Here is a 19,661-nt window from a genome sequence, read left to right on the forward strand (position 1 = left end):
ATGTCCTTGGGCATGATGTGACGCGTTTTACGTGGATAGCACACAAATTTGTATCTTCGAATAAGCCTCCTGCAGCGTCATAACCGCGGAACTTTGGAAGCGCAAGTCGGTTTTGAAGTCCTGAGCACGATCCAAAAGCTGCAAAGGTAGCTTGCGGATCAGCAATTCGGTCGACTTCCGATAGCGATGAATTTCACGCAAAGTTCCCGGTCGATAGCGATGTGGCTTCTTCACCTATCCTGCGGCTGGTGCGCTTATCCGAGCTGCTTTCGTGTGCCTTACCACTGAAAGACTAACCTGCTATCTGCTTGGTCCCAAACAAACGAGTCGTCACGGTGCGAGAGTAGAGTAAGAAATGAACGAAAGCAAAGGAAGCGTCATTTTAAAACCTGTTTTCGAAGCTATCATTAAGCTATTGAAACAATTTTCCGACTCAATAAATAGCAATCATATAACTCTTGGACATTTTATCTTTTGTATGAAATGATTATCACTGTTCCGTTTATCCGAAGCAGAATGAATCACGCTTAAAGAAGGAATGGATTTTTTCTTGGAATTTACTCAGCAAAAATAATGCCCTTTCCCAACACTTAAAAACGACAAACGGTAAACAGTTTCATCAAAGTGATTTCTTCGATATGGGGATATATTCACTACATCATGTCATGTATTTCATATTCTTCATTATGAAATCCATATCCATGGCACCTATCGGTATCGAATTATCATCGACACCACGATTTTCGCTAAATGCTCCTTTCAGTTCGGCCTGTAAAAAACTTTTCTGCTGCAAACCAAACCAAACCAAACCAAATGCTGCAAAGGTAACTTGCGGATCAGCAATTCGGTCGACTTCTGATAGCGACGAATTTCATGCGAAGTTCCCGGTCGATAGCGATGTGGCTTCTTCACGCTTCCTGCGGCTGGTGCGCTTATCCGAGCTGCTTTCGTGGTGCCTTACCACCGAAGGACTAATGAAGAAGTTTTCTGCCAATTTCCTTCAACCTCCAAACGTATCTTTCTCCCGTTTGTCGTTTTCGCGTTCGCTAATCCTTTCTCACAACACCCATTTCTCGTTTGAGAAATTGTTGAGTAAACATTGTTTGCCAGTGCGCGTAGAGCGGGAATTCCTAAAGATTCATTGCACCTCTAATAAATTGCCGAAAGACGTGGTCTTACGTTGATCGCACATGATTGAAAAAATCCAAAACGAAATGTATTTGGTCGCAAATTTATATGAGTAGAAAGCAAATAATCGCTCGAAAATGACTTGATTTTCGCGATGTGAAACATTTTCCGTTTTTCATGTTATGCATCCAATATTGGATACGAAAATTTCCACTGATGGGGAAAAAAAAATTCAGAAGCTTTCCTGTTAATTGCGATTGATTGAAAAATAACAAAACCAAATGTATTTGGTTGCAGTGTTATATGGATAGAAAACATTAAAATAAACTCTTTCGCATGAATGTATTTTTCAATTCCCAGGGGAACTGGCAGATTATTTTTCAGCAACGATGATAGCAACGAGAATTCCGCGCGTGTATGTGTGTGTGTGTGTGGCGGCTGCTCCGATGTTTCAAGCGGAACCGTGGCATCACTCTCCTCCTGATGGATTCCCTTTTGGCCTTAGGTGCACAAACAGGCTCTTGGTGACACCGTTCATCAGCGTTTTCATGATAAACGAAATTAGCTTCACAACAACAGCGACAACATGCTCCAATCGCTGTTTAATCATAACTGAGTGGGTTTACGAGCGGCGCTCGCTTATATACCGATTGGTGATTTCAATAGCCTGTTTTGAAAGCAATTTTAAGACTATTGAAACAAGTTTTTGGATGAAAAAGTAACAAGTATATGACGCGTAGACATTTTATCTTTCAAATGAAGTGTTTATCATACCATTTCGTTCAGTTGTTTAAGAGCTATTAACGCTCAAAATCTCGGTCTCCAGCGTAACGTTTTCGTTCTCGAAACTTTGGTTTTACACCCCGGTATAGAAATGAAAGACGTAGTCCTACGTCAAAAAAGTTCTTTAAAAATTATTTCCACAATGTTTTCCCATTATGTTCCGTTATTCTTAAACTATCATCGATTTATGAATAAAACGCTCAGGCAGATAGTAACACTTATATATAAAAAAACGATGCCTCTATAATTTTTTCCACCACTGGGCTCCAGTCATCATAGTGATTCAAACGCGGACATTTAAATAACTATTCAATCGATCGAAGTTATGTAATGAAATAAAAAAAAAAAATACAGCCAACTCTCCCTAACTCGATATCCAGGGGACCATCTAGTTAGAAAGTTAGGAAGAAGAATGCTTGTAAAATCAATCAAAGGTGCCATGAAACCCATCGAGTTAGGGAACATATCGAAAACAGAACATCGAGTTAGGGAGAGTTGACTGTAGTTTATTTATAATAGTTCATTTCCACTATCAATCCCATAACTCAATTGACGCACTGTGCAAATTATACTCCATTTGGCACTGTCCATTAGAAAACAATCAATGCAATTGTACCCTTATTTTAACATTTTTTTTCTATTACTCTGAGTTTAAACACTTCTAGTTCTGAATGCTTCAAATATCTCAATAAGTTGTTTATCTGCTACCATTTATTGTCTGTGGTTGAAGCGATAAAATTCATGGAAAAAAAAAACACATAGTAGTGCCATCTGTGTACTAGTAGCGATTGGATCTCAATGACATGCTACACAGAAAAACTTTTATATCTCAAAATGTACCTACCTTTCTATCGGATTTACACAAACAAAGCTACACGTTCTTAGATAGCTTCATTTCTAGCTGGATCTCTGAGATCCTATACAAATGTACGTCCATGTTTAGAATATCATGTCCGTATTTTGCCAGTTTTTTTTTATTTCAATAATAAAGTCCAATTGCGGCATTCGTATAAACAAAGGAAAAGAGGAATAAGAAGAATAAGAAGAATAGAAACAACGAAGGAGGATTGCGAAAAGAGAATATTTGCGAAGTAAACCTTGCATAGTAAGTAAGCTGTTGCTAGCGTATGAGTATTGCATCGCCTCTGAGGAAAACTCTTAGAATCTTTCTGTGCCTGAAACAACAAAGGTTGCTTATTCTGCTCGTTTTGTGTTTTATGTTTCCCCTCGAGCTGGGAACGCTAGCATAATATTTCACTTGAAGTGCATTTGATACTTCAAATACCGACACCATACACACCTTAACAGACCTGTGTGTTTACTATAATTGGTTTAACGAGACATGTACACATTCACCACTAAATTTTTAACGAGCAAAATAACAAATCGGTGCTCGTCGCCATCTGAAAAGTTATTTTTTGTTGTTTTATCATAACGTTTCATCTATACGCACACGCCAAAATGGGTATACATAATTGAGGGTAATGCAATACACTAAAATAATATATTACCATTGTCCAATAGTGGATTATTTCAATAATCTAGTGAGTGGCAATTTTACCCCATCTTCCCCTACATCTTTCGAACTTTTCGACGACGATGTGCCATTAACCCATTTTAGGCCAAGCGGTCGAAAAATCGAACAGCATCTTTGATAATTTTTCATGTCTTTGGGAATCACCCAAATGGTAATGTTTTTCATTCAAAAGATAGCTGAATTTGTTAGCTACCACTTACCATCAATTTTATTCAGTTTTGTACAACTTTATTGAGCAGTAAGTTCGATTTAAAGCAAGCATGTATGGAAGGTGTTTCAAATTCAAATAAAAACCCCCAATAAAATACAAAGATATGAAAATTTTCCTACAGTACTACTTTGATAAAAGAATACACATTGTATTGCAGGGCAAAAATCATTCGATTGATTCTCCTGCAGGGAAATAACAGCCAGGAAAATTGAGTGTTCGAAAAATCGAACGATGGCCAAAACGATCTTTTTTTTTCTGCTGAATTAATATCAACACATCTAACCTACCCAGCGTATTCTGGTTTGTTCACTTTGGAAGACGGAAAGTTTTTTAATTAATTTTTGCATTCCCAAATGTGAATGTTTGCAAGTATTGATTAATTAAGAAATGATTTCTAGTGCATAATAACCTTAGGAGTCCGTAGAATTTCGTGTCTGGAGGATCTAAAGGAAATTTTCATTACGTGTAACGAGGATTCTAAAGGGACTTCTGGTGTCAATATTCTTCCGCGGGATCCGGTGGGCGGTCTCATCGATGATGTAATCCTAAGTGACGATTCTATCCAACTGAATAATAACCTCTCAAACTCAATGCCATTGTTTTTTCGCAGCGTTTTTGTACTTTGTAGGTTTTTGGGAAATGTTCGATTTTTCGAGAAATGGATAATCGGAAAGAAATAATTCTTAAGCATTGACATTTCTCCACGGTCAATGATAAATATAACAGCACTAACTTTCGTTTGACAAAAAAATGCCTGCCGGTAATATGTTAAAAGTACATAAAATAAGAAATGTTGCATCTCACCATAAATAAATTAATATAAGTCTTATTACTTAGAATTGAAAGGATCAAGGCTTATACTTAGAGACTTTCATTCTCATGTGCTCCCAAAATGTAAAATCAATGCATTTATGATTGCCGCATACTTGCTAATTGAAGTGACTTTTAGTTCGCAGTATGTTTGTACTTGTAAAAAAAAAAGTGCGGGTTTGGGCCAATGTTCGATTTTTCGAACAGCCATTTCCCGGGCAACGAGAGATGGGAAAAAAATATTTCTTGAACATTGGGGTTTCTTTAGCGTCAATAATAAAAATTACACCAATGGCTTTCGTCAAAAAAATAATGTTTACTACTTGGTCGTTAATGGGTTAACGAGCAACGATATGAATGTTCATGGGAACATACCGCCACGAGACTGTGCTGCCATCTGGCCGACAGTGGCAGATTCATTCCGATGAATAGCTTCAACATTTTTATCGATGAAAATGCTCGAATTATTAGTTTAGAGAGAGAGGATGTAGTTTCATTGGTAAATCGTTGTTTCGGAAGTAATTTATGATTTACAGTGACTAAAATTCGAATTCATACACCACCATGCGGATCTTATTTCACTACTTTTGAATGTCGAAAACAAGCTTTCGAAACATTCTATTTAGGTAATGGGATGTACATCATTTTGAAGCTTAAGCTATCAGCTTTTGGTATATCTTACGAACATATTTTTACCTTGACGTGTGTAGATGTTATAATGATGAAACATTCAGGGAAGAACAAATAATTTCTTTCTTTTTTTTCCAAATATTTTGCGGAATAACATAATTTTTTATCAACTAAATCAGAAGCAAATGCATTTAACTATATCAATCAGCTTTAGATTGTTCCCTAGAACATTTCTATAGGATAATTCAATACAGATATATTTTTATTCGAATGAAAAATTTCCCCTTCGTGTTTGATGATGATGACATTTAATAAATAATGATCGCACGGCAAATTGAATGGCAGTTTCGAAAACTCCACAGAATTCTTTACAAAAAGTGCCAAAGAAAGGTCTTTTTGTCGTGTTTTACAAAACCTTAAGTAACAGTGCAAGTATTGCTGTAAGTTGTTTCCAGATAAATCTTTAGCCCAGCAGTGCATCCCCAAAACTCCCGTGAATGTTTCATATTGATACGTTGAGCCTTTTTTTTAACCGATCGATCGTAGTTTGACGTAAATTAGGGGAGGGAGCACTTCATCGCAAATTGTACCACAAGTCCAAGATGCTAAGCGTACCATCAGAATGAACGATTGATAACTTTCATTTTGATGAGTTTGTGGGTAAAAAGAGTGTGTGTGTGTGTGTGTGTTTATGTGGGAATGCGAAGTGGTTGAGTATCATCATTCCTTGCAATTCGCATCCCCACAAATGTGTGGAAATAAATTGTTCATCAACAAACACGAAGAAGGTATTTTTCATCCAAATGAAAATATCTCCGATTGAAATATCCTACAATCGGCTACTATCGGCTTTTTACTTCCTCCCGGTATTTTTGTCCACACTAAGATATTAATATATTCCTACAATATTCCAAGAACTGAAGGTTTAAGCTTTAAACTAATTTATATCTTACTAGCTGACCCGGCAAACTTCTTCTCGCCCAAAATTTGTTTTTTGTTATCAATACCTTCAAACATTCACGTTTTCTTACTATGAGCAAGTTCATGGGTCCAATCGCAGAACTGTTCATTGATTGATCTATTCGTCTCCGTTGAATTTACTTTTTACTACAAAATTCCTAGTATTTCTAACAAAACTCATCATTATAATATCAGATTATTTTCAGACACAATTCTCGTTCAAGATTTTTCAACCACTTTTAAATAACATGTTTCTCCGTTACATTGAATAAATGTTTTATACAGAAAATATGATAGAATAAAGACAGCCCTAAATCGCACAATTCCTTCCTAGAGTTCTGCTCTTATCAACACATCTGGCGATCCTTTTTTTTGGTATAGATAGAAAAAGATATAGGAGTGCGTTTCATCACATTAAGATCCATTTTCAGTTTCGAACAAAGATCAATTTCGCTAGCGCAAACATCAAATGGACTAACAGCATTTGTCACCTTGTAATTGTAGAACATATGGGAATTTAATTTTCCGAATTTTCCCTTTTTCCTTCAGAGTTTTCCGAAAATTTTCAATTGTGATGTTTGGCTGGAATATTTTTGGTTGAAATATGTGTAAAATTTGAATGGGACCCCCTCTCCATTCCAGAGGAGGGAGGGGTGTCATACCATTATAGAAACATTTCTCATACCCAAAAACCCAAACCAAAACCCATCCCAAATTGTGCTTGATTAGCTTTCGAGTAATGCAGAAATTTGTGTTCCATTTGTATGACAGTCCACCCTTAGAGAGCGGGAGGAGTGTCTAACCACCATAGAAATATTTATTTCATCCTAAAACCTCCACATGTCAAATTCAGGTTTGTTTGCTTGATTAATTCTCGAGTAATTCAGAAATTTGTGTTTCATTTGTATTTATATTTCAGGATATCTTCTTCACGATATTTTTATAGATATTTATGATAATACCGATTTGATTTCCTAAAGTTTAATGCGTAGTCGTACTCACAAAAATTATATCAGGTATAGATTTTTCAAAATCCAATAAATTTTAATACTTTGCATGAAAATAGAATGGGCGGGTCTGACATCACATAATTTGTTTTCAAAACGATCAATGATGTGGTAATGCCCTGAAATTGAAATTGTTCACTTGAAACTGAAAATTTCAATTTTTGGTAGACGTATCTACAAAGTCTTAAACATCGGAAAGGGTCGGGTCAGAACCGGGATTTTTTTTTGCCAATTCAGCGTGTAAGCATGCTTTAAAGTGAAAGAAGAGAAAACGGATTGTCAGACAATAGCTTGAACATTGTAATTCATGTATATTGTTCAATTTATAGAGTTTTGAGTACCCTTTGTATTTTGAATACAACGTTTTTTTATCGGTGCATCGATGAGACAATTATATAGTTTAATATTTATTTTAAACGATCAGCTCTGAGCACATACATCCTAATCTTGCGCATCGTAGATAAATCTAGTTGAAGCTAAAGTGTGAGATTAAATTTCTACAGTAACTTACCTTGGTTCATTGTGTCTTCTCATGAAATACTCAGTCACCTCCAGTCCGTCCGGCTCGCAGAATCTCGCCCTGCGACCGTTACCACTATATCCATTAGTCAGCTCCCCACCGATAAATTCTTCCCCGTCGTTGTCGCTATCCTGCTTCCTTCGCTTCGGGGGGCAAATGAAGTCACGCTCCGACATTGTGTCTTGGTCTAAAATATCAGATCAACACAGAAAGTGAGTCCACACAGTGATCGGTCGACATTCGACGATGGGAACAAATTACCTGAAGGCGTGTCGACGCGTATCACCGACCCAGTGTCCGAACCGGCGGAACTCCACACCTGATCGAATTGGGCCCAACCCACCGGGTGCTGCTGTTGCTCCTGTTGCTGCTGCTGTTCATGCTCCATCGACGACAGCTTGGATTCACCCCGAGCGTCGTCATCGTCCGAGCTTTCCTCCACGATGGTCTCCAGCATCCGGCTCGATCCGGTCGATAGCTGGCACGAATCGGTTGCCTCGGCATACGCCGGCAGCCAGGGGAATGAAATGTCATCGGATACGTCGAAAATATTCTGCTCCATAGCTCCGGCGGTTTAGCTACATTTTACGACTGTAAGAGAGAACGGAAAAGGGGAGGAAACGTGAACAAGTGTTGATGAGAGTTGTGCTTTGTGCTGAGATCATCATCATCATCATCTTCGTCGAACTGGTGGTAGCCTTAAAAGTATATTCAAGAGTGTGAAGCGAAAGCTTTGATTCAGCTGGGTGCAGCTTCCAGCCGTTGTGGCGATTCCGTGATCAAGATGATCGCAATCATTTCCACTGTCGGTATTCGTAGATTCATTCAGAGAAAATTGTGACACAGTTTTGCATGGTTTGGTCCACACAGCGGTATCCACTGTTGTGCTGCACAATCGTAGCATCGATGCTTCTCGTGCATTGATGATATGAAGACGTAAGCGTCTTTTGGAGGTATAATCGAAAGAATGCTGGAAGCAACTGGACCGTTTAGCGGCATATCAAACTTACTAAACGCATTTCTTTTGAAACAGGTTTAGCTAAGTGTTCACCCTAAGGTGCGGCACTAAATAGCTGTGAAAAAAACCGTCGCGTTACGAATATCCATGCCTCTAAGCATCTAAGGCGATACTTCGATACCCAATAATACGGGGCTGGCATTTCAACATTCAACCGATCGAGCAAATGTCAGAGTCACGGGTATCCAGCAGAATTGCACGCATGTTTCAGGTTCCCAAAGCAACATTTTTTTTGCATTACCCTTCTGGCATATCACGCTGGTTAGATTGTGTGCGGCTGTTAGCTGAGGGTCAGACATTTGCTTTGCTCTATCGGATAATGTCAGAGAGTGGTATGTACATATGTACATAAGTAAGTGCGCTAATCATCGAGCGCAGCATACCGGCGGCAGCATTGTTGACAGCATGGGTACGATTTGCGGTGCTCCAAACACGTTTTCAGCGGAAAACTTCCCAAACGGGAACTAATTGCTGTGAACAACACTGGTCGGTTGAGAGAGCAAACCGGCCTGGTATGAATCGACAATTTCTAGTGTATTGACACCGGCTTACCAGGATTTGCATTTACAATATTACAAGCTTATCAGCTTTCTTCGAACGGATATTGCATTGCGATTGTAGATGCCAGAATCTCAACATGATGCAGGATGTATTTCGAGTGCAGTTGAGATTGCTAAAGCGCCTCAAAGGTCGAACTAGGGTTGAATAACTGTGTCATGCTTGCAAGAGCAATCGAGAACAAAATGCACGTGTTCAATAATTAGTGGTAGAATGCACCATGTCAGCGAACAACAATCAATGGGATTGTAGAAGTAAACAATGCCTGCCTAAGTATGACTCAAGGTTGAGTACGTGATATAATCGATCATACTGGGCAGAAAAAATATACAGCAAGATCAACTGTTTCTCTATAGTATATGGATCCAATCGGCTCTCGTTTTACTTTAGATAAATTAGTATCTTGGATTACAAAGTTGCTTTTCGCGTGTCACATTCCAGACATACAGGAGGAGTTGCTATTTACAAGGATGAATCTAATTAAAGATTGGAAATGTTGGAATTTTAAATTTCCCCCAGTTCTCGTGACCAAAGATTTTTGTAAATTTCGAAAATCTGCTAGGAGAGTTGAATCGACTGTAGCAAATTGAATATTGTTGCTGGTGATTTCACCATTGATTGGCTCAACCTACGGAACTCGGTGCGATTGAAGCTACCAAGCCAAATTATAAACTTGATGATTGACTCCGAGACTATTTTTATTTGTTTTGTGAATAAGGAAAATCGTGAAGGGAAAATTTTTCAAATAAACTTGTGGAACAATATTCGAAAAAAACCCTCAATTTGATATATCGTTCAATATACTCAATATACTTCGCGATCTAAGCTCCATTATTTGGGCGTATCTCCTTTGCCAGAGGGACAGGGGGCGGCAAGGTATATTAGAGTCCCTCCTTGCCAGAGGACGTTTTCAGAGCGCGGCCTCTAACATGGAGAACAAACATACCCCTAAGCATTGAGTGACCAGGGAAGCCTTCCCCGGAAGATTTATAGCGCACTGACTCGCTTGCACCCGCTCATTCAGCCACTTTCGACATCCGTTCTCGGAGTTAAGACCAGGTGCGTGTTTCCAGTCCACGCCCGATCTAAAAATATCGTCATATGATCTTCGTGGAGATGTGAGATAGAAACAGTTGATACCAACGGGCAGGCTCATACCCTTGTTGATTTCAATTTGAGAACCTGTAACCTTTTCAATTTTATTTTATTTTTAATTTTTTTTAGTGCATTACACTGAATTCAGATCTATACTGTCAACAAATGGACCGTTTTAAGCTAGCGATTGGTCAGAAACGTCCAGAATTGGCCAACAGAAGAGGTATTGTGTTCCATCGGGACAAGGTAAGGCCAAACAATTCCGAGAGCATGATCCATTTTGATGCATCCACCGTAGAGTCCGGACCAGGCACCAGGCGATTACCACCTTTTTCTCGTATTGTTGAACTTCATGAGTGATATGAAATTGGGATCAAGAGAAGATTGTAAAAATCTATGGCAACAAGTTTTCCAACAAAACGGTCCATATTTGACCCAAATCGGACAATCCGAAGCTTATTAAAAAAGGTTTGAATTTCTCGCAAAAATAATGGATTACTTTTCCCCCGAACTGTATAATACAGGGTTTTCCAACTTTAAATTCCGAAAGTAAATTGAAATAAAACACACTTAGAATTCGAATTTCGATGAAACTTTTATTTCAAATTAAAGTTTGGTTTATGCCATTATGTGTGAAATACAACATCATTCAAATGTCCACCTAGGGCTTCCTCGCACACCTTGATCCGGAACAGGTAATTTTCGATTACTTTTCGGCACATATGGGGCGGTATCTCGGTCATAACTTCACGAATGTTGTCTTTCAAATGTTCAAGAGTTTGCGAAGAGTTGTCATAGACACGGTCTTTCGCATAACCCCACAAAAAAAGCCTAGCGGGTTCAAATCGCATGATCTGGACGGCCAATTGGCATCACCAAAACACGAAATTATGCGTCCCTCAAATTTCGCTCGCAATATGGCCATGTTCGGTCGTGTTGTGTGGCACGTGGCGCCGTCCTGCTGAAACCACATGTCATCCGTATCCATATCTTCAATTTGTGGCAAAAAAAATAGGTTAACATGCGGCCATAGCGCTTACCATTCACGGTTACCGTCTCGCCGTCCTCATTTTCAAAGAAATACGGTCCGATGACTCCACCAGACCATAATGCGCACCAATCAGTGACTTTTGGCGGATGCAATGGCCTCTCAACAATCACGTGCAGTGCACGTTGCTGCTGTTGTTCGTTCACCCAATCGACGTATGCCCGACGCATTCCATGGTCACCACGCTCTAATTTTTGTACCATTTGGATTTTATATGGATGTAGGAGCAAGTCCAAATGCAAAATTCGCCACATTGATGTGTTTGACAAGCCCAATTGCTGAGCACGCCGTGGAATCGAATCATTCGGGTCATCCTCAACACTGGCAGCAACAGCAGCAATATTTTCGGCCGAACGCACATTACGATGATGCACAGGTTTCACAATATCCGCTACCGATCCAGTTTGTTCGAGTTTACGCACTACATTAGCGATTGTGTGCTCTGTAGGCCGTCCATGACGACCAAAATCCGTCCGTAATGCTCGAAAAACATTTGCCGGTTTTTCATCATTTTTATAGTATAATTTAACAAAATTAACACGTTGTGCAATGCTAAAACGATCCATATTGTAAAATGGCAGACATTCAACTAACGATATGACGCTTTGGTTGACAGCTATGTCAAACGGTTGTCAGCGCAGGGCTGTATACTTTCGGAAGCCCGAAATGGAAAACCCTGTATATTCACTTCATATACGAGGTCTGTTCGAAAGTATCGCGACTTTCGAATTTACGCGGGTTACGTACATTCGATTCTAGATTTTTTGTGGCATTATGTTGGTACTCATGTCTCTCACTTATGCTGACACGTATGGCTATTTTGAACTGCTTCTCTTACACGTGTTTTGGTTCATCTTCGATTTTTGGTTATTGCCTATCTCTAGAAAAACTACAAAAGCATCATTAGCCATGTGGATAGCGTGGTCGGGTAAAATAGCTTTGCATTCCAGCCAGCCTTGGTTCGATCCCCATTGACGTAATATGGACTTTTTTTTTGGCACAATCCCAAATGAAATGAGAAAAGAAAACAGAAAGAGATGTCTGCTCGCATACAAACAAACCATTTTTAAGCTTTTAAAATAGCTCATTATTTACGCATTTGACTCTCTAGCACACGGAATGGCATCATTTCTGCCAAAGATGAAATGTTTTCTGCCAACGCTAGTTTGGGTCTAGTGGCATGCGACAAAACCGGAAATTCTTGGTGTGCGAGAAAAATTTCTAAACGCCGTTCCTCTTACGTGGAGGCCATTTTGACAACTGAAGTGCGTGCGCCGAATAAAAGTAGGCACACCATTCTACACACCTGTGCCAACAAAAATAGGGGTTCCCATTTTTGACGTAGGATTGTGTTCTTCATTGTTTTTCATTATAACATATTGGGGTACAAATTGAAAATCGAAAATCGAGTGCGTCGTGAAAATTGTCCAATTTCAAACGCTTATTACTCAGTCATTTCGTGTTGGATTGATGTAGTTTTTGCGTCAATCGATTTCGGCACTCCATAACAACCTTTAATATTGAATAAAATAAAATATGTCATGAATTTAACTATCGAACAATTGAGAAATCTCAACCCCTATCCTAACGGAAATACACACTTCTGATTGGTCGAAATTGACGACACATGCGGCGGGTCCCTAACAGATCCATCAAAACCAAGCTGCCTGGGTGAAATTGGCATTGCAAATACACATAAGTAGAAGGAGCTTTTGTTCCCACCGAAATGTGTTCGCTAATAGAGACATCAAAACCAAGCTGCTTGGGGGAAATCGGCATTGCAAATACATGAAACTAGGGGGAACTTTTATTCTTATCGAAATGCATTCCCTAACAGAAACATCAAAAGCAAGCTGCCAGGAGTAAATCAGCATGGCAAATACATCAAAGTAGGGGGAACTTTTGTTCTCTCCGAAATATGTTCCCTAACAGAGACATTAAAATCAAATCATTATCAAAGAGCTTTACGATGTAATTCTTCAAACATATCCAAAATCAACAGATAGCCTAACGGAATCCTACGTCAACTATGCGGTCGTGTCTCGGACACAACCCTCCTGTGACTTTTTTCAAATAATCGATTATGGGATTAGTAGTGTTAAGCACTTTTTGGTCGTTCCACCCTTTATATACAGGCAAACCTGTTTTTGTGCGGGGGATAGGAACCGCACAAAAAAATAGCATGAAAAATCGTACTAAACCTTTAAAAATTAGTGTTCGCTATACAATATGAAAAAAACCGGATAGAATAGGATAGGATAGGGACCGTATAAGAAAAGTTTCCTCATGGAAATAACCCGAATTCTAATGATTCTATTCGTGATCAACATTCGATTTCCTTTTTTCACTTTAATAAGCGGCCTACTCACTTGCGCAGATAAAGAAAGTTATAGGAGGTTGTGTTCAAGACATGACCGCATTGTTGACGTAGAACTACGCTGTAGTTTAATTCAAGTCGCTTGTTCATATCTACGGCTATTATTATATAATGCTACGAAAATTTTGAAATAACCATTCTACCAGTTTGGTCGCCCTGAAATGTTTTATTTAATGTAGAATCTTTTGACGATACAGGGCGGACTCGATTGTATACAGTTTTTGATTTATTTGATTTGGAACTTGATTTTTGATTCATCCCCTCGAAGTCAGAAAACACCTTTCTCACACGAAAAAAAATAAATTTATCCAGATTCTCTCTGGAGGTGATAGACGATCATATTTCATGAAAAAAATTCTTCTATGCATATGATCGAAATTCAATAATGCCAGAGTTATACAAGTTTTTTTTTGTTTCTGACTCTGTTGCCCCAAACTCTACATAAAAATTACGCTACGGAAGACGATTCTGATATTTTCATTTGAAAGATGAGAAAATTTAGTACAGAATATAGTAGTGGAACAACTAAATTAGTGGAATTTAATAACATTTCGGAAGGGAAAACTTAAAAGTTAATAATTTTTAATTTGTTATTATTAGTTTTATTCTAAAAATTTATATCAAACTAGACTATTCCTATCAATTCAATTGAAGCTCTCTAACCGCTTCACAATTTGTTCTTTGACACCCAACCTATCTTTCTTAATTTGGCTGCAATATCGATAAAAACAATTCCTGGTGAAAATTCAAGCCAAATCTTCAAAGTCACGATTTTTACCCCACTGTACATGTAATAGCCTCTTAAACTTGCCCTTAACGTTGAAAAGTTACATTTCTTCTTGAAATAAGTCATATTTGAAATATAAAAAAAATATATATTGTATACAGGTCGGACTCGATTATATATTAGGCTGTCAAAAAAGTCTTGCGGTATTTCCGCGAGGTGTCGTTGTAAGCGCGTAGTTCTAGTTGTATTCATTGTATCGAGTCATACTATAGCTTGTTGGAAAGGTATTTTTACGCGCTATAATATAGTCCTTGACAGTGTTTTGTTTGGTTAAGTCGTTCGTGAGTTATAGTGTCGCAAATATGGAGCAAAATAAAGAGAAAATCCGACATATTTTACAGTACTACTATAACAAAGGCAAAAATGCATCTCAAGATGCCAATAAAATTTGTGCAGTTTATGGACCCGATACAATTTCCATTTCCACCGCACAACGATGGTTTCAACCTTTTCGTTCTGGTGTAGAGGTCGTCGAAGATGCGCCACGCTCCGGAAGGCCTGTCGTCGATAATTGCGACAAAATCGCTGAATTAGCCGAGAAAGACCGGCATAGTAGCAGCCGTAGCATCGGTCAAGAGCTGGGGATAGGTCATCAAACCGTTATTAACCATTTGAAGAAGCTTGGATTCACAAAGAAGTTCGATGTATGGGTGCCACACACGTTGACGCAAAAAAACATCTTTGACCGTATCGACTCATGTGAATCACAACAAAATCGACCCGTTTCTGAAGCGGATGGTGACTGGCGATGAAAAGTGGGTCACTTACGACAACGTGAAGCGCAAACGGTCGTGGTCGAAGCCCGCTGAAGCGGCTCAGACGGTGGCCAAGCCCTCATTAACGGCCAGGAAGGTTCTGCTGTGTGTTTGGTGGGATTGTCAAGGAATAATCTATTATGAGCTGCATCCCTATGGCCAAACGCTCAATTCGGACCTGTACTGCCAACAACTGGACCGCTTGAAGGTAGCACTCATGAAGAAAAGGCCATCTTTGATAAACAGAGGCCGCATTGTCTTCCATCAGGACAACGCCAGGCCACACACTTCTTTGGTGACGCGCCAGAAGCTCCGGGAGCTCGGATGGGAGGTTCTTTTGCATCCACCGTATAGTCCGGACCTTGCACCAAGTGACTACCACCTGTTTTTGTCCATGGCGAACGAGCTAGATAGTCAGAAGTTAGCCACAAAAGAGGCCTGTGAAAATTGGCTATCCGAGTTTTTGCCAATAAGGAAGCGAGCTTCTATAACAGGGGTATTATGAAGTTGGCATCTCGTTGGGAACAATTCATCGAACAAAACGGCGCATATTTGACTTAAAACAGATGATTGTAACTAATTTTATGAACAAATGAAAATCAAAAAAAAATACCGCTGGACTTTTTTGACAGCCTAATATAATCGCAATTTCACTCTCAACGTTAATTTTCGAATCCAATACATAATCGAATCACAAAAAAGTTATTTTTCTATTAATGTTTGACATTCATAAATTAATGAAAAAATTGTTTTCTTGAGATTTGATGTATAGGATTTGAAAAGAATTGTTGAAAAAAAAATGGTCGACTAAGTATAATCGAGTCCAAAATTGAGCTTGAGCTTGAGCTTGGGTAGACTGTACAATTCGTAGTTGCTCTCCGCGATTGACCTGAACCAACCAAATTGGACAAAGAACACACAGAATGACGCTTGGGACTAGCAAATCATTCTCGTCATTCGGAATTTTCGGTGATTCGAGCTTTGAATGGTCAATAACGACGCCGGCCACGTCCTTACAGTCACCAGAGGAAGGGAAGGAATGTTAGTATGATATTCGCCGCCCGAAGGCCAGAAGGGTCGCCTCTATAGCGTGGTTTCCTAGCGTTTACCATGGAAGGGATAGTTGTTAGTGGGGAGGATTAAGAATCAGGATTCACTGCGGTAAGTGATGTGATTATGTTGTCATGGACCCTGACGCCGGATATTATTAATATTAGGTTACCTAAAAAGGTTATCGAAAGAACTCCTCTATGATGGCTCGAATCGACGATATATTATGGGATCGTTCGCGCCTTGTGCTCTATTCTAATCCCTGAAGGTTCTGAATGGGCTACCTGAGAAGGTAACCGAAGGAACTCCTCTACAATGACTCCAATCGCGTATTGACATTATTATATTCTTATTCGCGCATAGTACTCTCTTGTATTTTAAAATTGCTACACCGGAGATTATTATTAAACTACCTTAGAAAGTAACCGAAAGAACTTCTCTACAATGGATCAAATTGGCGATTTATTCTATGACTTTTCACGCCAAGTACTCTATTTTAGTCTCAAATCGCGATGTCGGAGGTTATTAATGGGCTACCTGAGAAGGTAACGAAAAGAACTCCTCAACCATAGTCCGAATCGGTGCTATGTTCTGTGTGTTTTTCGGCGTAGCACTATATCAGAGATTTAGAGAGCGACGCTGGAGGGCTATTAACACGTTTGTAACTATCAGTTCCAGTGATCAACGTTTTCCCGACGAAAAGCTTAACGTCAATTCCTAGGGACCAACACGGGGCTCAACGTGTTAATGAGCTACCTAAGATCACTTTTTGAAGCATAGAAGTACATATTCTTATCAATATAAATACAAACTACAGACAAACATAGTAAATTATGTGTGTGTAAGAATGATTGATAGAGAAAGAGGGGGAGAATTCGAAACAAACAAAAAATTATCTCATGCTGCAGGCCGCTTAGCACGGCGCCATGCCGGCGATCTTGTACGGCGGCACTCGCACTTCGGCACACCTCGCACCTGCAAAGCGAAAACTGACCGCTAGAATCCTTCAAAGATCAATCGAGGTCACATCGATATCAGAGGAAGCCGAATCGTTTACAACAACCACAACGAAGAACACGATCGAACAAAACGAAAAGTTTTCACTAACACACTCACAAGTGAAAAAAAGACTTCGTCCGTTTCATCGTTTCACAAATCCATGTTTCCCAAGGAGCCCGATCACAAACGCCACCTCACGGTGAAAAAGTAATGAAATTTACAAAACCTTGCACACACCCGGAGCATAAATGTTGGCCGTCGGGCCCAAACTCAACACGTCCCCCCGTGTTAGACTACCACACATATTCCCCCAACACTCAGCAAAGAAGCGAGAGTTTGACAAAAGAGGGAGACTGACCTTTCTACGATGATGCGATATTTAGAGTTACGACAGTAGAATGTTGAAAGATAGAGAGACTAAGAGAAATGAAGTAAAAGAAATAGAGTAAAGTAAAGTAAAATGACTTAGCTTGTTTAAGTCATCCTGCACTAGCGCAAACACCAGTCACATGCCACGGTTCACATTGATGTTCTCTCTGAAGACCTCTCCGCACTACACACACATAGGACGCAGCCATATGTGTCGTCACACACAAAGGATAAACAAAATGGAGACTTCGCAAAACTTCGCGCACTGCGTATTAAATTACTGGTTAAACATGTTGCTGCAGTTTTCTCCGATTCATTTAAACACAAAAATACATTTTGAAAGCACCTCACGACGCAACATTTGCTTCAAACAAGCGCTTCGGATTATTTTTTAGAAACAGTGGTCTTTTTTCTATTACGATATTGACGCTTCGAGAGAAAACCCGAAATATAGATATACACAGAGCGAACGAAAAACACAACCGCACTCGATCACTGCTCGCGCGAGACTCGTATAATCGAGTCCAAAATTGTATATAATCGAATCACATATAATCGAGTCTGTATATAATCGCAATAGCGTCAGTTTGATGCAATGATTGCATTGCCAGAGACATCAGCGAGTGAGTAATTTGGTCGCGTCCACAGTTCAATCCGAAAAAGACATGTGATGACGCTAAACAAGGAAGAACAAGCGATATTCATTGCTTTGAATACAGAACGATACTGAAAGTTTGCCTTACTTGAGACTTTAAACTTCTTCAGTTCGTTCGTCTCTAACTTCAAAAAGGCCCTTGGAAAACTTTACTTCATCCATAATATTACTTCGCCACCCCCATTGCCTTGAGAAAGGCATTCGATCCCTCGCCGTCCAGCTCGCCCAGCAACGATGTTGTCAGTCGATTTCCTCACGAAGAATGAAAGTTTGCTCCAGCGAGATCCACTGTTTATACTCTAGGCAAATATTCCCCTTCGTTCTTCTTCTTTTCCTTTGTTCACGGAGACTTTACATCTTACGATTTTCCCTTCGTTGCTCGTCGATAAGTTGCTCGTTATTAACAGCTCTGTTCGGGAAAGTACACAAACAGCCAGAACAAATGTATGAGGAAATGGGAATGCTTCCAATTTTCATCAATTTAAACCATATGCATACTATGGGATTGTAATGTATAGCATATCAAACAAATCTTAGTGAATTTCCGATTCGTTTGGTATATAAATCGCCAAAATCCGTTCTCGGTAAAAATGATTATTAACATAATTTCATAAAAACGTGACCTTTTTCTGATTTGGCATCCTTAATGAAAGATGTAGTTCTACGTCAAAAATCAACTCTATTTCAACTCTCATTTCAATAAACTCCTACTGACACCCTCAAACAAACAAAATAAAACATGAGAATGGGAAATAGCTGACACAGTCCCTGTGTAGAGCGATGAAATACCTTTCAAGGATACAAAAAAATGACCGATGACTTCTTTTTTTCAAATACCGCACAAAAAAAAAAATCGCACGAGATTTTTATGCATTTTTTGTATGATCGCACAAAAAAAAATCGCATAAAAAACCGCACAAACACAGGCTTCACTGTCCAACTGAATAACGAGCATCTTTAACTATAAAATATTGAAGAATAAAGAAGAACGAGGAAAAAGAAGAAACCTTCAGTTCTACTCTCTACAAAAGAATTATCTGCATCAAAAGAGTTGAAAAGTTTCACAGGAATCACATCCCTTCCTTTCCCTGGTGACTATAAGAAAGTGGTGGGTATCGTTATTGAGAGAATAAGAATTAATTCCTTCTTCCAAGCGCCTATCAGTCTGTTCGAACGTTTCATAAGCCAAAAAAACAAAAGTTGGAATTTTATACAAATATATCAACTTCATATATTATCAGTGTAACATAAAACATCAGGAAGTTCCAGAGGTCTGCTCTGGTCAACAATTCAATGCCCCAAAATAATGAGAAATTGTGAAAGGCAAAATAATTCTCGGATGTGTCGAAAGATTCCAATGATCA

At 39.1% G+C, this 19,661-nt stretch overlaps 1 protein-coding gene across 6 annotated transcripts in view; it reads right to left on the reverse strand.

The window, feature by feature from the left end:
• Window positions 1-19,661, reverse strand: part of LOC129775866 (uncharacterized) — a 407,327-nt gene that overhangs the window by 308,224 nt on the left and 79,442 nt on the right. For all 6 annotated transcript variants that reach the window (XM_055781033.1, XM_055781032.1, XM_055781031.1 and 3 more), the window contains exons 2-3: window positions 7,848-8,177; window positions 7,578-7,773 (exon numbers count right to left, since the gene is read on the reverse strand). In XM_055781033.1, coding sequence (XP_055637008.1) covers window positions 7,578-7,773; window positions 7,848-8,148 — 497 coding nt within the window. In that variant the 5' untranslated portion in view covers window positions 8,149-8,177. The remainder of the gene's footprint in view (window positions 1-7,577; window positions 7,774-7,847; window positions 8,178-19,661) is intronic.

Source organism: Toxorhynchites rutilus, chromosome 3 (assembly GCF_029784135.1).
Source record: "Toxorhynchites rutilus septentrionalis strain SRP chromosome 3, ASM2978413v1, whole genome shotgun sequence".
Taxonomy (NCBI): domain Eukaryota; kingdom Metazoa; phylum Arthropoda; class Insecta; order Diptera; family Culicidae; genus Toxorhynchites; species Toxorhynchites rutilus.